At 38.6% G+C, this 16,385-nt stretch overlaps 1 protein-coding gene across 1 annotated transcript in view; it reads left to right on the forward strand.

The window, feature by feature from the left end:
* Nucleotides 1–14,282, forward strand: part of LAMA4 (laminin, alpha 4) — a 100,205-nt gene extending 85,923 nt beyond the window's left edge. The window contains exons 28-38 of the mRNA XM_010083783.1: nt 480–613; nt 1,935–2,096; nt 2,776–2,929; nt 3,646–3,839; nt 5,448–5,637; nt 6,511–6,666; nt 7,498–7,657; nt 8,661–8,791; nt 11,256–11,349; nt 12,367–12,486; nt 13,924–14,282. Coding sequence (XP_010082085.1) covers nt 480–613; nt 1,935–2,096; nt 2,776–2,929; nt 3,646–3,839; nt 5,448–5,637; nt 6,511–6,666; nt 7,498–7,657; nt 8,661–8,791; nt 11,256–11,349; nt 12,367–12,486; nt 13,924–14,069 — 1,641 coding nt within the window. The 3' untranslated portion in view covers nt 14,070–14,282. The remainder of the gene's footprint in view (nt 1–479; nt 614–1,934; nt 2,097–2,775; nt 2,930–3,645; nt 3,840–5,447; nt 5,638–6,510; nt 6,667–7,497; nt 7,658–8,660; nt 8,792–11,255; nt 11,350–12,366; nt 12,487–13,923) is intronic.
* Nucleotides 14,283–16,385: the final 2,103 nt, after the last annotated feature.

A 16,385-nucleotide genomic window follows, 5' to 3' on the forward strand; every position in this document is an offset into this window, starting at 1 on the left:
ATGTGGCACGGTGATCCCATACGCCAGACCCACACAGCAGATCATACCTCTGAGATAATTTTGAGTGACTGAATCTGTCTAATCAGAGTGAATTAGGAAAAGAAAAAATGTATTGGTCTCGCGACAGCAGGAAAAAACAGGAATCTTGCAGTAACAGCTATAGTACACAGCACAAGGGGTACCAGAAACATAAATGAAATGTAAACATCATACACATGTGACAGATGGAAAGAGCTCATGTGACAGATGTGTGAGACATAATCAGCAGCAGAATTCCCAGAATTCAAGCTTAAAAAACAGCAAGACTATAAATTCTAATGAGATCATCTTCTGTTTTGCATCTCAGTATACCTTTCTGCAAACAAAGCACAGATCGGGAAAACAGCAGGAAGGAAAACAAAAACAACAGGAAAATGCACAGAACTGTTAAATTTTCTGTGTTACACTTGCTTATGAAGATGTTTTTGTCTGTATTTCAGTCAGATGTATTATCCATTTCTATGGACAGAGGTGCTGTCGTTTTAAATGCAAGCGGAATCAAAATTCAATCACCAGACCGAAATTACAATGATGGAAAAACTCACTTCATCATTACTTCTGTCACCCCAGAAAGGTAAAGCTGCCCAGCATCTTTTATTCCCTACCTTTAGAATATAAATATTTCTCATAAAGCACATTATCATTTAATATTCACATTCAAAGTGATGTTTTAGTGGGTTTTTTAAAGTGGTATTTTTAACTGATCAATTCTGTTTAAAAAATACAAAGCCAAAAATCCATATGATGGAAAACTGGCCAGCTCGGCCTGAGCACAAAATGCTGGGAATTTTTAGTAAAACTAAAAGAATAGTTTTCTAAAAGCTTAGTCCTTTTTTGTGCTGAGGTATGAAAGCAGTTTAATATCATTTAAGACTAGCATGAGATTCATTTTTCAGCAAGATTGATTGTTCTGATTTGTTAAAGGAATCCCAAATTGACCCTGAAGCAATTGAGGCATCTTCACAAGTAGCATTCATTTGGGACACACACAGTGAAACATGTTCAGAATATTTTTATCACTGACAGACACAAACATAAGACTAAATACAGCAGTAAGGAATAAGTCTATGCAATTCTTAAAATATTTGAAATAATTGTTTTATCAGTATATTTTACTATTGTTTTCTATGCTTAAAATTTTCTAAGAAGGTCAAATAAATCAAAGCGTCTTTCTTCAAGAATCTTGCCCATGCAGATACAACCAGGTCATTACCAGTTTTCTAACGGAAATGGAGGTTTGCACCCATGACTTCTGACATCCAAAAACCAGGTTGAAAAGCTGAAGGTGTGAAAAAGGTGCCTTTGAATAGCGTTGGGGACTCTCATGTTTCCCCAAGTGTTTTGAATTCTGAACTTGTCAAGCAAAATCAATGTCTGATGCTTTAGTTATACTCAATTTCCCATTAAAGCAATAGAATCCTTCCTGACTTCTGCAGCAATTAATGTGTTGCAAAATGAGATTAGGTAGTGAACATTGTATAAACTCAAACATGAATGTACTGTGATGAAAGAAAAGGAAAAAGGGATAGGGGCACAAAGAGGAAGCATTAACATGTGCCTAGATCTTATTTTACACAAATGGTGGCTCCATTCATTTATTAGTAATCCCTTAGTTTATCTGTCTTCACTGACTGGACTGTATTTTTTGGACTTCACAATTAACCCCAGGATATTATGAAATCCATGGGCCTCTGGACACAACTTCACCAGTGGGTTAATTGCACTGCTGCCTGTTGCACAGCTGGAAGGGAGAAGGTCTTCTCACGACTTTGAGAGCTACCATTCAGTGATGTATACACTGCGCAGAGCATTCTGGGTGCATGTAATATGCTGTCTAACCACTGGCATTGACATTTCTGAAACCAGACTACAAAATGTTTGCTTTGTCTTCATAGATATGAGCTGACTGTTGATGACAAGAAACAAAGTAAGAAGAACCCAGTGAAGGACAGAGCAGGGAAAAGCTCGGACAGCATGAAGTTTTATTTTGGCGGCTCTCCCATCAGAACGCAGCAAGCCAACTTCACTGGCTGCATAAGCAATGCTTACTTCACTAGGTACGTAGCATCCTCCCAAACACATTACTAGGCAGTTGCTGCCTGACAGCTGAAAAGAACTGATTTATTGTCATTAAAAAAAAAAATCCCTCTTTTATTTTGTGAGGATAGGCAGCAGGTGTGAATAAGTTTCTTACCTTACTTACCATGGAATCTGTTGGCACAGACCTGCTAGGTTAAGATACTGTTAAAGTGGGAATAACTCAATGTAAATCAGCTTTTAGTACTACACCGGTTAAGTCTGGTGGTGCAATGTATAATTAATAGCTGTAATTTACATTTATATTATGTAGCTTTCAGCTCTGCCTTTGAAAGAAAATTACATTAAGGCATCTCACAGAAGTTGGGAAATCAGTTTGGTGATGTGAAAATGGTCAGAATTTGTTGATCGTAATTGCTTTATGAAATGTTCTTATAAAGAAGATTTTTAAGGGAATTTGATGATGCAGCTTGATACTCTCTGTTTATGCAAGCATGGATACAACAGGCAGAGGTAGTATAAGCTGCCCACATTACCCAAACATTGACTGGGTAATAACAAAAATGTACATTCATCTGTGATCTAAGAATGAAAAAAAAGCCAATCCAAACATCGTTTAAAATATGAATGTGATTTTAATGTAGACAAATCTAACACTTGAAAAAAAGATGTTCTTGTCTTCCCCTCTTTGAAACACAGGTTGGATCGAGAGGTTGAAGTGGAAGATTTCCAGCAGTACTCTGAGAAAGTTCAGACTTCTTTGTATGGATGCCCTGTTGAATCTCCTCCAGTTGCTCTTCTCCATAAGAAAGGAAAAAATTCATCAAAAGACAAAGGAAACCGTAATAAAAAGGTTTGCTACAAATTGCCCCAGTACTACCCTAGAATTTTCCAAAGTTGATACATGCTGTGCCATGATTGGGAATTCTCCAAATCGTGGATCCAAAATATACCACCTGAAGACTTTTTCAGACATATGAAGGAAAGGATCCTGTTCCTTTGCATATTCCATCACTGCAAATGACTGCCCTGACCCCACCTATCTGGCCTACACTTGCATCATTCTCTCTCGTAAAACAAAATTCATTACATCTTCCAAAAAGTACTGCAGAATCAAGCCTTCTTGATTTCTTCTACATCCTAAAGGCAATAAGCTTGGTCTGTTCTCAGCTACTTCTGTATGGCTCTCTACTGGGTACAATTAGCATGCATTAATATAAATGTGAAAAAAACCTTCTTCCAGCACACAGAACTTTTAGTCCAAGCATGTCTTCTTATGCCTATACTATAGGTGATATCCTCAAAAGCAGAGAGGAAAAGATTCAGGCACGAAAAACGTAAAAGAATGGAATTGTAATTATGTTAGCTACACAGGTATTCTGTTTATCCCTTCCTCTGCCCTAAATCAGCGTCTATAGTAGATCTGTTCAAGGAAAATTTGACTTGGAACATTTCCTGGTATTTTTGTAAGGAAAAAATATATTACTAGCTTTGATATAAATGGTCTTGTTATTTTATCATATCCAATCTTAGTTAAAATGTCTGGTTAATGGTTCTCTTTCTATGAAGGTGGGAAGAGATAAAGACAAGATTTCTCAGCCTTCAACTGGCCTCAAAAAACTGTATCAAGAAGTGAATATGCAAAGAGACCCTCAGTGCCACTTGCCCATGAATCCCAAGGCAACTGAACATGCATACCAGTTTGGAGGAACAGCAAACAGCCGGCAAGAATTTGATCACATACCAAAGGATTTCAGTGAAAGGTAAAGGCATCTTAGAAATAAAAATCAAATATACTAGGGAGGAGAAAGACGTATTTCAAATAAAAATCAGACACATTTCCGCCGTTACCCTGGCTTTTTCCTTTACATCTTAGGCCAATTTTTGTATAGAGCATGTTGCTAGGATATATTAAAAGGTGTTTCAATTGAGTAAGAGCAATAAATAGAATGCATTTCCAGTTACATCCCTCTTGTGGAGTCTTCGTTTGCATTGTATATTAACAAAATGTGTGTCCTTACCTATTTGCATGAAGACTTTGAGGATGTTAGTTCTATACAAGCAATGCACCTTCAGTCTCTTTGTGGAAGAAGCAATGGCATTAGAGCAGAGATGGAAAAGAACACTACAGTTCACTGAGAAATGAAGCAGCTATGTTGATTGGACCTTGTCAGCTGTTTAATGGTTAGGAATCTACACAGTGCAGTAGGACATAAAGCTATGAAAACCATGTCCAATTCAAGCCATAATGGAAATACAGGTAATTAATAATGAGTCCGGATATTGTGGACATTTAATACTCAGGCTCCCACAGAATATGCCATATGGTATGTTATGACCAACAAAGGATTTTGGTTTAATATTTTCCATGAAAGACTATAAATTCAACAACACAGCACTTCCTGGACACATACCAGACCACTAACTCAGAAAAGAAGAGTGCTATTTCCTGACTTACACAAAAAAAAAAAAAAAAAAAAAAAAAGAAGCACTATGTTCATTTTAATTCAATAATGTTTTACTTAGGGCAGTCCTGATGGTGCCCATATGAAGGAAAACCCAAACTCTAATGTGTCTCTTCATCCTTACAAGACATATTTGGCTCACAACTGCTATTACAGCTTCATCACTGTAGTGTGCATTAAAAAAAAAAAAAAAAAAAAAAAAAAAACAATGACTTGTGATGTTTTAAAACAACCGATAATGGCAAGGGCTTAAGCACATGTGGAATGCACGGACACATTCAATGAGGAACATCTAGATCCTTCAGGCAACATGAAGAATGGAAGCTAGGATAGTCACCTGAAATGAGAGGCAGGAGTAATCAGTTCTGGCACTGTCCTATACCAGCACAGCTTTGACATTTTTTAGACATAAAGTAATAACACCAGTCACTGAAGAAATTGTCACTGTTCACAGTGGCAAACCAAGTTGGTGTAACTTGACATGCTGTCTTGGACTTCCCAAGGAACTACAAGGAAGAAGAAGCTTAGCGGTGAGTCTGGAATACAATTAAAAATTTGTGAACCATCAGGCCTCCATGCCATCACAGTTAAGAAGTCCTCCAATGTTGCTGTTCAACAGGAATGGAAATGTAGTGCATATAGTGTCAGCTATTGGTGGTCTGTATTGATTTTATTTGTTACAGAGATTTTAATTTTTGAAAACAAGTTCCTTCCAAGGCAGCTTCTTCTCTAACTTTGACTTGTACTCCAAAACCCAGTACAGAATGTTTCTCAGAAACACCATTTCCATAAAGGAGAAGTATATTCCTTTGGATGAGAGGAAAAATCTCAGTCTTCCTCTGCCTGCAGTTTGATTTAAGTCAATTATATCTGCTCTAATTTTAATATTGTGTTTTTATGTGCCAGAGCTCAGTTCTCCATCAGTCTGAAAACCCATTCATCTCATGGAATGATTTTCTACGTCTCCGATCAAAAAGAGACCAACTTCATGGCCCTTTTCATTGCTCATGGCCGACTCATTTTTATGTTTAATGCTGGTCATCAGAAGATAAGGATTAAGAGCCAAGAAAAATACAATGATGGCCTTTGGCACAATGTAAGTAAAAGAAAGCAATCATTATGATGGCACATGCTATCAAGGCTGCAGTAAAGACACTGCTGATGTGACAGCTCAGGGAGTTTTCATTCATGTGTTCATAACAACACCTATATGTTGAGAAACTTCTGCCAGTATGTTTAAATCTCCCATGCGGCATTTTGTCAAGTCATTAACTAGGGACAGGAAAGTGAGTCAGTTATAAAAATCCAGCAATTCCCAGCACTAACAGCTGAACAGAAGTGATGGAAACAAGCAGAGCAGTGAGATAATTAAGAGTTAATTTAGCTAGGAAAGGAAGGACTAGGATAATTTTGTTCAGCAAATTTCTTTGAAGTGCCTGAGCAAGGAGTACAGCTGCCTTGGGCTCCCTCTGTAGTCTATGAAAATAAAAAGATAATTTTAGGGGTCAAGGTGAATTTCTCTCTGTAGGTACCTCTCTCTCCTCACTGACTACAGAGGAATTCTACAGTTACTAAGCTTCTAATTTGGGCACTTAAGTATTTAAAGCAGGTTGGATTAATCCAGACCATAAAACTGGCAAAGACCATGAAAATGCTAACAGCAATAGCACTGTGGCAATGAATCACATATGCGAATGTAAGACGGGCAGATCTCAGCAGACCTTATAACACCTTGATTACTTCTGCCTTGTACACCAAAATGTAAGAAAGACAGCAGTTTTACTATCAGGCCTTTACACGAATGTGAGAAGAGAGGGTTGTCCAGCAAAGAGTATTAGTAGTTGATAAAACAGGCTTGTAGAGTATTATTCACAAGCTTTTCTTCTCAAACTCTAACCTTCTTCCACTGCACAGAGTGCTCCATCAACAGATGAAAGCAATCCTTAAATTTTTTTTCCTCCCTTTCTAGGTGATATTTATTAGAAGCAAAAATATTGGTCGCTTGATAATTGACGGTCTCCGAGTCCTGGAAGAACCTTTCAGCAGTAATGCTAATACCTGGCAAGTCACCGAACCACTTTATATTGGGGGTGTAGCTCCAGGAAAAGCTGTAAAAAATATCCAGGTAAAGCAGACTCCCATTACATCACCCCATACCTCTGCACACAGATAATGCAAAAGTTGAGTGTGGGATGAGTTCAGGCAAAAGCATATTATGATCAGAATCCTCAGCGCACTGAGGAACACACAGGTCATGAGGTTCAAGTGGATAGTAAAGCTCCCACAGGGCTGGGCTGGCAGTAGCTGTGCTATACTTCCATAGACTTGCAGCAGCACCTGGAAAGCCAGTGGTCCCTGAAGAACAGAGAAATCTCAGTGACATCCAAGCTTAGGTGAGATAGGTAAAGTTGGGTGAGATCAGTTTCACCCTAAGGTCTGTGATATAGATGAGTTTCAGAGAGATTTTTTTTAAGACAGCACCTGGAAGACAGTACCTGGAAGTCAGGATTCTGCTCTACATCTTGGTACTGAAGTATATGGAAAAGAGCATTCAAGCAAGGATTAGCATACCCAAGTCTCCTTCAAGGTAACGCTTAGTGTTATATGCCTAATAAGACAGATACACTAGAAAAAGTTAACCCCTGTCTTGCCTTGAAGGTATGAGATACATATAACACTGCCTTGCTCTTGCAGCACTTTGTTTCTCCCGGTTCAGTAAGGATTGTTTGAGAAACAGCAAAAGCTGAAGTTACCTTAAAGTCATTAGGGAGACATGAGAGGCTACGAAAAGCATCTGTCCTGCTTCTCTTCTCTGGAAACTGTTTCCTAATTTAAAACTGATGCACCAGACAATCACAGCCTTACAGCTCATTAACAAGTACAAATAAAGACAGAAGAGTTTATTTCCTTCCACAAGCAGTTTATCTACCAATCATGCTTTTTTTTTCTCCCTCAGATTAACTCTGTCTACAGTTTTAGTGGTTGCCTCAGCAATTTACAGCTCAATGGAAGATCAGTTACTCCAGCTTCGCAGACATTTAGTGTAACACCTTGCTTTGAAGGCCCATCAGAAGCAGGAACATACTTTTCATCAGAAGGAGGATATGTCGTCCTTGGTAATACACTACTAAATAAATGTATCCCATAATAAGACTGTAGTAGTCACTGTGCTTCAGAATGGCACCTTTCACTAAAGGGTGTGGTAATTTCTGAAGCTGTGATACAGATCACTGTTGTGGTAAGCAGCTGATGCTGACAGGTCACAATGTCACCATGAAACTTAACATGTTGTTACACAAATACATCTGCACATATGTATTTCAAATAATTAGAATAATTTCACAAGGGAACAGATTATAATATGGTAAAAACTATCACAGACATATAGAAGTCAATATGGCTAACACAAAATACACCAGCAAATGGTCATCCCTTAGTTTTTTAATTAATAACACAACATGTAATTCAAAAATCCTAAAGAAAGGCTTTTTGTCTTGATAATGAACAGCATGACAGCACACATCTTCTCTGTCATTTAGGCCTGCTGTGTTCCAGGAAGTGTTTTACAAGTGGTTTTTGGTCACATAGGCTCTGATCCGAACAGGAAAGGAAACTGGACAACCCCATTCATTGGCAACACCAAGAATGAGACAGTGTTTCTAATTTGCTCCCTGGCCTACCACCAGAGTGAAAAAGGGAGTTTCTTCTACTGAATCATCAAAGCCCAAGTGAACTCCCACTCACTGTATAAAGACTGCTGGATGTCTAGTAAATTACACAAGAAACTGCCAAAAAATACAGATAATTTACTTTCTGCTATCCATTTCATTGCTAAGAAATATTTTTAAACAAAACACATTTTTTTTTTAGATAATGAGAAAAATAAAGAAACCTTTATTAGTACTCCAAGCAAACATAATCAAAACAAGAGTTGAAATGGGTCATTGACAGCACACCATGGTGTCTCTTCAAGTATGTGTACTGGCACATGTTTCAATGGTTTTAAAGAGAGGACAAATAAGTTCCACCCTGGGCTTTGAATTTCTATTTTGACTTTGAACATATGTCCAATTTCATCACTAACTCTACAAAAAGAATGTTATTCTTTCTACCTCACAGATGAATCCTTCAGTTTGGGCCTGAAATTTGAAGTTGTTTTTGAAATACGTCCCCGAAGCAGCTCAGGAATTCTACTGCATGGTCACAGCGTGAACGGAGAGTACTTGAATATGCACATGAGAAATGGACAGGTATAATGAAGGTCACATTTCCTCCACTGCATTGACTGGTTCCCCTCCTACCTACTTGGGCTCTGCTATATGCAGCTTTTGTTTTACAAATTTGACATTAATTGATTCTTATTTGTCTCCTAAATATGTTAGCTGCTTAGACTGGCAACTCAGATATTTCTTTTAAAATATGCAAAATAACACCTAAGACAAAATCAGATCACTTTACTGATACCAACTATAAATATTTAATGAACAGTTGAAAAGAAGCAAGAGCACTGACTCTTTGGTACTGCTCTTTCATCCACACATTAAAAATGTATAACAGTTACAAGAACTGTTGATGAATTTTTATTTCTTGTTTGTTAAAAGAGAAGTCTGAGTTGCCCTCAGTCTCTTCTTCCTTTAACATATACATGCGTGATGAGGAGAGTGAGGGAAAGTTCTGATTGTCTGTTGATCTGGTTTCTAGAGCCTCCAGATTTTTGTAAGGCTGTCAATTGAAAGAGAGAGGTTTGAAATGAATTTACCAGATAGTTGTTGCTATCGCTATTTTTTATTACATTCGTCACTAAAATCTGGATCCCTTCATCCTACAAGCTGCACACATGCTGTACGAAGTTGCAGTCTAAATGGACAAAACAGGCAAAGGTTTAGAGCAGGGGAAATCTTTTTTTTTTCCTTTTTGCAGAAAAACTCAGGGTATAGGCAAGAGACTAAGCAGTGTGGATATTCTTTAACCACTGCAATGCATTACGCAGTATCTAACTGTCAACCAAAATGAAAGGGTATTTAAGGCTGGCTGCACCTCAGTTAGAAATGCAACACCTGAGGAAACATGCTGTCACCTCTCGAACAGGAACCGACACTAGAGCAACTGAATGGACAGTTTAATATGGTGATTCATCCTATCCTAAAGCAGGTGTTAATACAGGTGACTAAATGAGCTGTCATTCACAGAATCTGTTTTTCTATATTGGCTATAGAGAGGACAACAGGTGTTTCAGTTAGGCACCTAACTTTTGACAGCTGCTTACTAAGATAAAGCCCATTCTTACAGCTGTAGCTAGTCCTTGGTAAATTAACAAATAACTTCTCAAAGCACATGGCATTGCTATGTATCATGCCACACTTAAGAGATTCCATCTGTATACAACTGGTCCAGCCCAGTACTTCTTATGTAAAGATCTGAAGGAAGGTTTGCATATCCATTTCCACCTGTATCAGCTGGTCTAACAAAACATATTGCCTCACTTATTGCTTCAAATCTCACTTCCTTTATAACATACATGCAATTTATTAACAAAAATCACACTGGAAAAGAAGCTCTACCCTGCTTGTCATCGCAACAAGTATGCCAGTTATCTTCTGTGTCTGTGTTTTTTTACCATTAACTGTCTGCTCTCTTTGCATGTGTTACCAAGGACTCATTTTGTGAAAATAATTCTACTTTATAAACAAGAACAATTAGCACCTTTAATTCATTTTTTAAATGTACACATCTCTCTCTATCAGTACAGCTTGTCTGTATGATTCATTGAGGAGCCACTTTCTCTCGCAATTCTGCATTTGCTTTAATTGCTCCTATATATTTGGTCCAAGGGTGGATGAAAGAGAACATGAGGATCATTTCATTTTTGTTTGCTGGTGCCCTTTTGTAAAAAAAGTTTCAAAATTTGCTCAGTTACAACTATATTGAAACAGAGATCCTCTAAAATTAAATATAAGTTGTTTCCTTGCAGTATTTTCAGTCAACAAGGTGTCAGCCTTATCAGGGACAGCTTAGACATTTGGAAAGGCTGAGTGGCTGGACTCACTGTTTGGAGTTCCCTCGCAATCACCACTGGGAATCTTGTGCCCTGCAATGGGACACAATGCTGCTTTGCTGCTGCTGTACCATTTCCATGCAGAAAAATATTAATCCATGCAACTATGGCAGAGGTGCGAAATTCAGAATTGGGTTAATTTTCTAGCTCTGCCAGAGATTTGCTGGTAAGCTTGCACAAGTAACTTAAAAGTCATTCTTAATCTATTCCTTTCTCACATCTTGTCTGTTTGTTTATATTTGGGGTTTTCACCACTGTTTTCCTTATTAGCTGGTTAGCAAGATGCCAAAACATCATCTGATGCCTCTAAACACTAATTTACCACACAGGAAATTACAGAGTAGCAGTACTAGAAAACGTAAGAGAAATTAGCTCTTATTTTTTAATCTTTTTTTGAACTCTTCTTTGAGTTCAAATCAGAAATTTTGCAGAACTATTGAATCTAAAAAAAAAAAAAAAAACACAGAAAACAAAAAAAAAAACCCTAAATCCATTAATTAGAAAGGTGCTTTTTTGTTTTAAATAATTTAATTAAATAATGTTTTTCTTTCCCTTACATACTATACATGTTTTGAGTGAGAAACACAGAATTATTACAACAGAAGTAAAAAAGAGAACAGGAGGGGGTTTACAGGGATGACTACATTATTTTCCTCCAGGTTACTGTGAAACTGAATAATGGAATCAGGGATTTTTCAACTTCAGTGACACTGAAACAGAGTCTCTGCGATGGCAGGTGGCACCGAATTGCAGGTCAGTAAAACATGATCATCCCCTAAGTTAGGTGACAGAGCCCAGTTCTCCCTCCCCAGATATCCATCTCCCTGGGCTAGTGCACTGGGAATTGGATCATATTTTCAGTTCTTCCCTTTCACCTGTCAAGACACGATTTTGTGTGAAAGAGGCAGTCATATTGCCCCCTCAGATACAGGAACTGTAGAGCTTCCTGGGATGACAAGCACAAGTTCCTGCAAAGAACAAGCAAAGATGGAAGCTCCTTGTTCAAAGAACATGAGACAGCCCAGCTGAAATGCTGGCAACCTTTTCCTAAGTCGTAAACTCCCAGCCAAAACCAGAACTCAGATAATATTATTCTTTTCCCAATTAGAGGTTAAATAAGTTGGTAGAATGTAGCAGGCACAAGTATATGCTGCCCTTAAAGGTCAAACAGGACACACCCAGAGAGCCCCTGCCTCACGCAGAAAGATGTCTACAGCCAGGATTTGGCCCTGTGCTAGACAGCAACCCTTCTTTCCTGGGCCTGAAACCCAGAAAGTACTTCTAAACCTCACATACTTTGAACTCCCCTGCCCTCCTGTCTAGATGCTGACTTGGGATGCCTCCATGTCACATCCAGAAGAGATCTGAGCATGCACCCTTTCCCCACGTATTCTGCTTTCCTTTTGAAGGAAGCCCAGGCACACAAGCAAGGAGGAAACCTCACTGCATCATAGTACATCCCATACTGGGAATGGTTTAGCAAACAATTTTACTGAGCCACGTGCCGTTGTTTGCTCATACCTGTCAGCCTGGACACAGCTGCCAGCAATCAAGTGCCCCACTCAGAAGCACCCTTGCTCCCACACTGTGTCTTCCATTGGCCCTGCTCTGTGCCAGAATCTGCCCACATAGTGCCTCTGATGGGTCACACCCCATCGAGCAAAATGCAAAATCAAACTACTCAGATCAAACAGATAACCCCTGTCTGTCACAGAAAACTCACATGCTACTTCTTACAATCTTTTTGATCCCTGTTCCTTTTCCTTTCAGTTATTAGAGATGCTAACGTGGTGCAGCTGGATGTAGACTCTGAAGTCAACCATGTGGTAGGGCCACTAAATCCAAAGGCAATTGACCACAGGGAGCCAGTGTTTATTGGAGGTGTACCAGGTAAGATTTTGGCAGCTTTGTGGTATGATGTTCTCAAATTTAAACACTGTTTACAGAGAAAACATAGAGGCCTAGTTTTCATTTCAAAAAAAGAACAAAACATACCTCATGTGAACAACCTGGTAAAATTCAAGGGTTCAAGAGCTGATCAGAAATGTTCTGCCTCAAGTTCACAAGAAATAAAGCATTGCTTCATTGAAATTTAAACAGTCACAGCTGCTGTAGGGTCAGGTGTGGACTAACCAGAGAAGTTAGACAACTAGAAAAAAAAATAGCTTTTTTTCCATTTTACTTACCATTATGGGCTACTGTTTTTTAAGAAGTAATTTATTCATTTATGGAATTGGAAACTCACTCTCAAGGTTTTTTCATTGCTGGTAGGCTTCTTTCCTCTTCTTCAAGAAATGGCATCTTTGAGCACAAGACAAAACATGAAGATTCTTTTTCTGACTAGTGATTTCCACTGCACAGATGTCGGCTAATGTGAATTTGTGACTCACAGACCATCTGTGTAGCGTGGGCCAAGATTACTACATTTACTTCCCTTAGTCAACAGACAGAGCTACCCTGTTGGGGTTCATATGCAAACTGTAATCAACACTACGTGATTCAATTTTTAAGTCATCTCCTGTATATTCTCATTGAAAACATGGAGCATTATTTCTCTGTGCCTTGCATGTCAATCATGAACAGCTCTAACTACAAAATTTATTATATTGCTTATCTTGGATTAGTGGCTTGAGCGTGTGATGTTCTCATCCATCCCACACTAGCAGAAGGAAAAATGAGCCTAAAGGGAATAATAAAATCTATGTGCAGATGCCTGTTCATCCTTTAGATCCAAACTGGAATTTTATTAGGACAGAACTCTTCCCAGAGAGGTAATATAAAGTAGTAATTGCAAATGCTGTTTGGCTTCATAATAGAGCCTTCTAATTTTACATTAATTATTAGAATAATAAAGCAATGCCATACATTGGGTCTATTATCACCCAGGCACAGAACAATCTTACAGGGAACTTCATGACAACAAACAAGATATAATACTGACTAATACCATGTAATTATAGTAAAACCAAATGCAGACTAACAAATCAGACACAGACAACAATATGTGTAATGTTAAAAGAAATTAGAAACGTGCACCCTGGGATTCATCTACTCTGTTACTTAAAAGAAAATGCCGTTGTCAAAAATTGCAAGATTGGGCCTCTATTGACTATGTAATATCAAGATTTTTACATAAACGTAGACAACTCCCCATACTTACTCCAACGGCCTCTAGGACACTGGCAGTAGGCCCAACATTTTAAAGGACCCACAGAAAATTCAGCAGAGCTGCAGTTAGTAGCAAATTGAAAAGGTTCTGCCACCAAACTGATTATTTTAGTCATCATGAGCTCTAATTTTTTTTTTTTTTAAATCTGCTTCTTCCAGAGTCTCTGCTAACATCCAGCCTGACTACACGCAACTCCTTCATTGGCTGCATTCGTAACTTCATGATTGATGAAAAACCAGTGAGTTTCAGTAAAGCAGCTTTGGTTAGTGGTGCTGTAAGCATCAATACATGTCCAGCAGCCTGACAGTGCATTGCATCAATCCTGTAAAGTTCCTTAGACCACAGAAAGAAAAATAGAACTAAATAAACCATGTTCATTGAGAGAAGAATGATGAAAATACCAAGGATCCATCTACAGAAAGCAGTATGTCTAAGGGCTACTTCTAATGTTTATGTGCAAACAAAAAACACTGAAGAATAAAGGGCTGTTGCTTCTGCACTTCTCTTACTATACCACAAGAGTGAGCTTTACCATTTCTTATAGCATATGTGGACAGACTTTTACATTAAAATGTGGGAATAGAAAAGAAATTAAAATTATATGATACATGTTACTTTCAAGATCCTCTACATCATTTCATTCCATACCTTAGGTCACCCTTTGTTTCACAGGAAAAGATCTGCTAATGCACATTAAAGAATAAAGATAGATAATAGTCTTACATTGCAAATAACTGTGTTAATTTTTTTTTTAAAATTTTCCATTCAATTCATTTATATATTCCTCAATTAAAATGCAGGACAGAGAGCATACCAATTATGTTAGCTTACAAACAAATAAAAACTAATTTTTTTTTCCACTTCTAGACTACATAGATATATTCTAGCACAAGGTGAAGACAGGATATATATATTTTTTAAGACATACACTTTATATAAACTGATCATTTACCTGAACTAGGTAATTTTAGAGCAATGCTTGCCTTACGTAGGAAGAGAGGAGAAAATTCAAAATTTTCTTTTTTTCTCTAAATTTTTAAAAGCACTTGCATACAAACATAGCACTAAATCCACAATCTGTCTCTGATTTCATTTGCACTAATATAACACAAGTAAACATGAAGTGTAGAAAGCAGAATCGTAGTTACAGTTTCAGGCAAACCCCTTATCACATAAAATCATCACTTCCTTGTGAGACTGCTGCAGGACTTCAGTTTACAGCAGTAATCCTCAAACTAGGAACAAGTTCCTGTGGAATGTATCCTGTAAAATATGCTGCTGCAGACAAAATGGGGGTGAAATAAGAAGATGTGAACAGAAGGGAAAGGGCTGCAAATCTGAGCTATGTTAAAACCGTAGAAGGTAGATGGAAGTTAATACCAGGCTTTAGCTCATTTTTAGGCATGAGCATGAGACACAGGTCACTTGCAAAACTTACTCTCTTCAGTGATAACCTACAAGGCATCAAAGCCGTTTAGGTTTCTTTTCTTTAAACTACTGTTGACAGAAAGTTTCATGATTGATGGGCAAATTATTGTTGGAACCAACTCAAAATATGACCAGCTGCAAAGCACAAAAGGACAACACTCTCCAGACTGAAAATTAATAGGAGCACATCTGGAAAACACACAAGTGACCACTGGAATCCAAAGATCTTGAATCTATGGAGAGCTGGAAGAACCACCAGAATAAGATAAATGCATCAGCACTAATCATTAGGTTTCCTACTACTCTCTCAGTAGGAAGGGGTTTTTGGCAGATTGACGTGGTCTTGGCTCACTCTGGGTAAAAAACTGCAAGTTGTGGACAGACTGGCACAGGGACCCCCTGGCAGCTGGGACCCCATCATTGTCTCTCCACTTGCCTCTAGATGAGTAGAGGAGAGAAGATAGCATGGCTCCAGCAGCCTTAACTCTGCTCATGCTTTCAGCCCTATGCCTGTTCTAACTGCCTTCTCCTGGACACAGTACCCATTCTGTTCCCTGCAGCTCTCGGGCGATATGTCCCCAGGACTGATTCCCTTCCCAATTGCACAGGGAGGCTGCCTACTTCTGGGAGTGGTATATAGCCCCCTCTTTTCATAACACTATAGCCAACTATTCATAGTTCAGAAGCAATCAGTAAAAGTAACCCTCTGCAGTCTCCCTGAATCAAGCATATCATGGGTCCCCAAATCCAGTTGCCTTCCAATGCCATCTTTGTCTCGGATAACAAAACCAGTATGCCTGCTCAACTCTTTCTTGCTCCCAGCTACTACCCAGATTCTGAACAGAAAACATTTAGGGTTTTTGGTTTGTGAATATTTTTATTGTTGGAGGTGAGGGGGAGCGTCCTCAGATCAGTGAGCTGAGTTCGCAGTGGGTACCAGAGGCCATGCATGGTGTCAAGGAGGTGTAGCTGGGAGCAGGGGTAAAAAAGGAAGCCTCTCTCCTTCGAGTGGCAGCGAATGTTTAGATTGGTTCAATCAATCTCATGACACCACAACTTGAGCTAAGCTTCCTCAGGTCCTGATCTCCAGGACCCCATTCTTGGAGAGAAAAGAACAGCAGATTCCTTGCTTAGATAGGTTCATTACAAGGATCACTGAAATGCCTTTCAAGGTTGTCTGCAGCTGCTAAGC

Source organism: Pterocles gutturalis, unplaced genomic scaffold (assembly GCF_000699245.1).
Source record: "Pterocles gutturalis isolate BGI_N339 unplaced genomic scaffold, ASM69924v1 scaffold8600, whole genome shotgun sequence".
Classification (NCBI taxonomy): Eukaryota; Metazoa; Chordata; class Aves; order Pterocliformes; family Pteroclidae; genus Pterocles; species Pterocles gutturalis.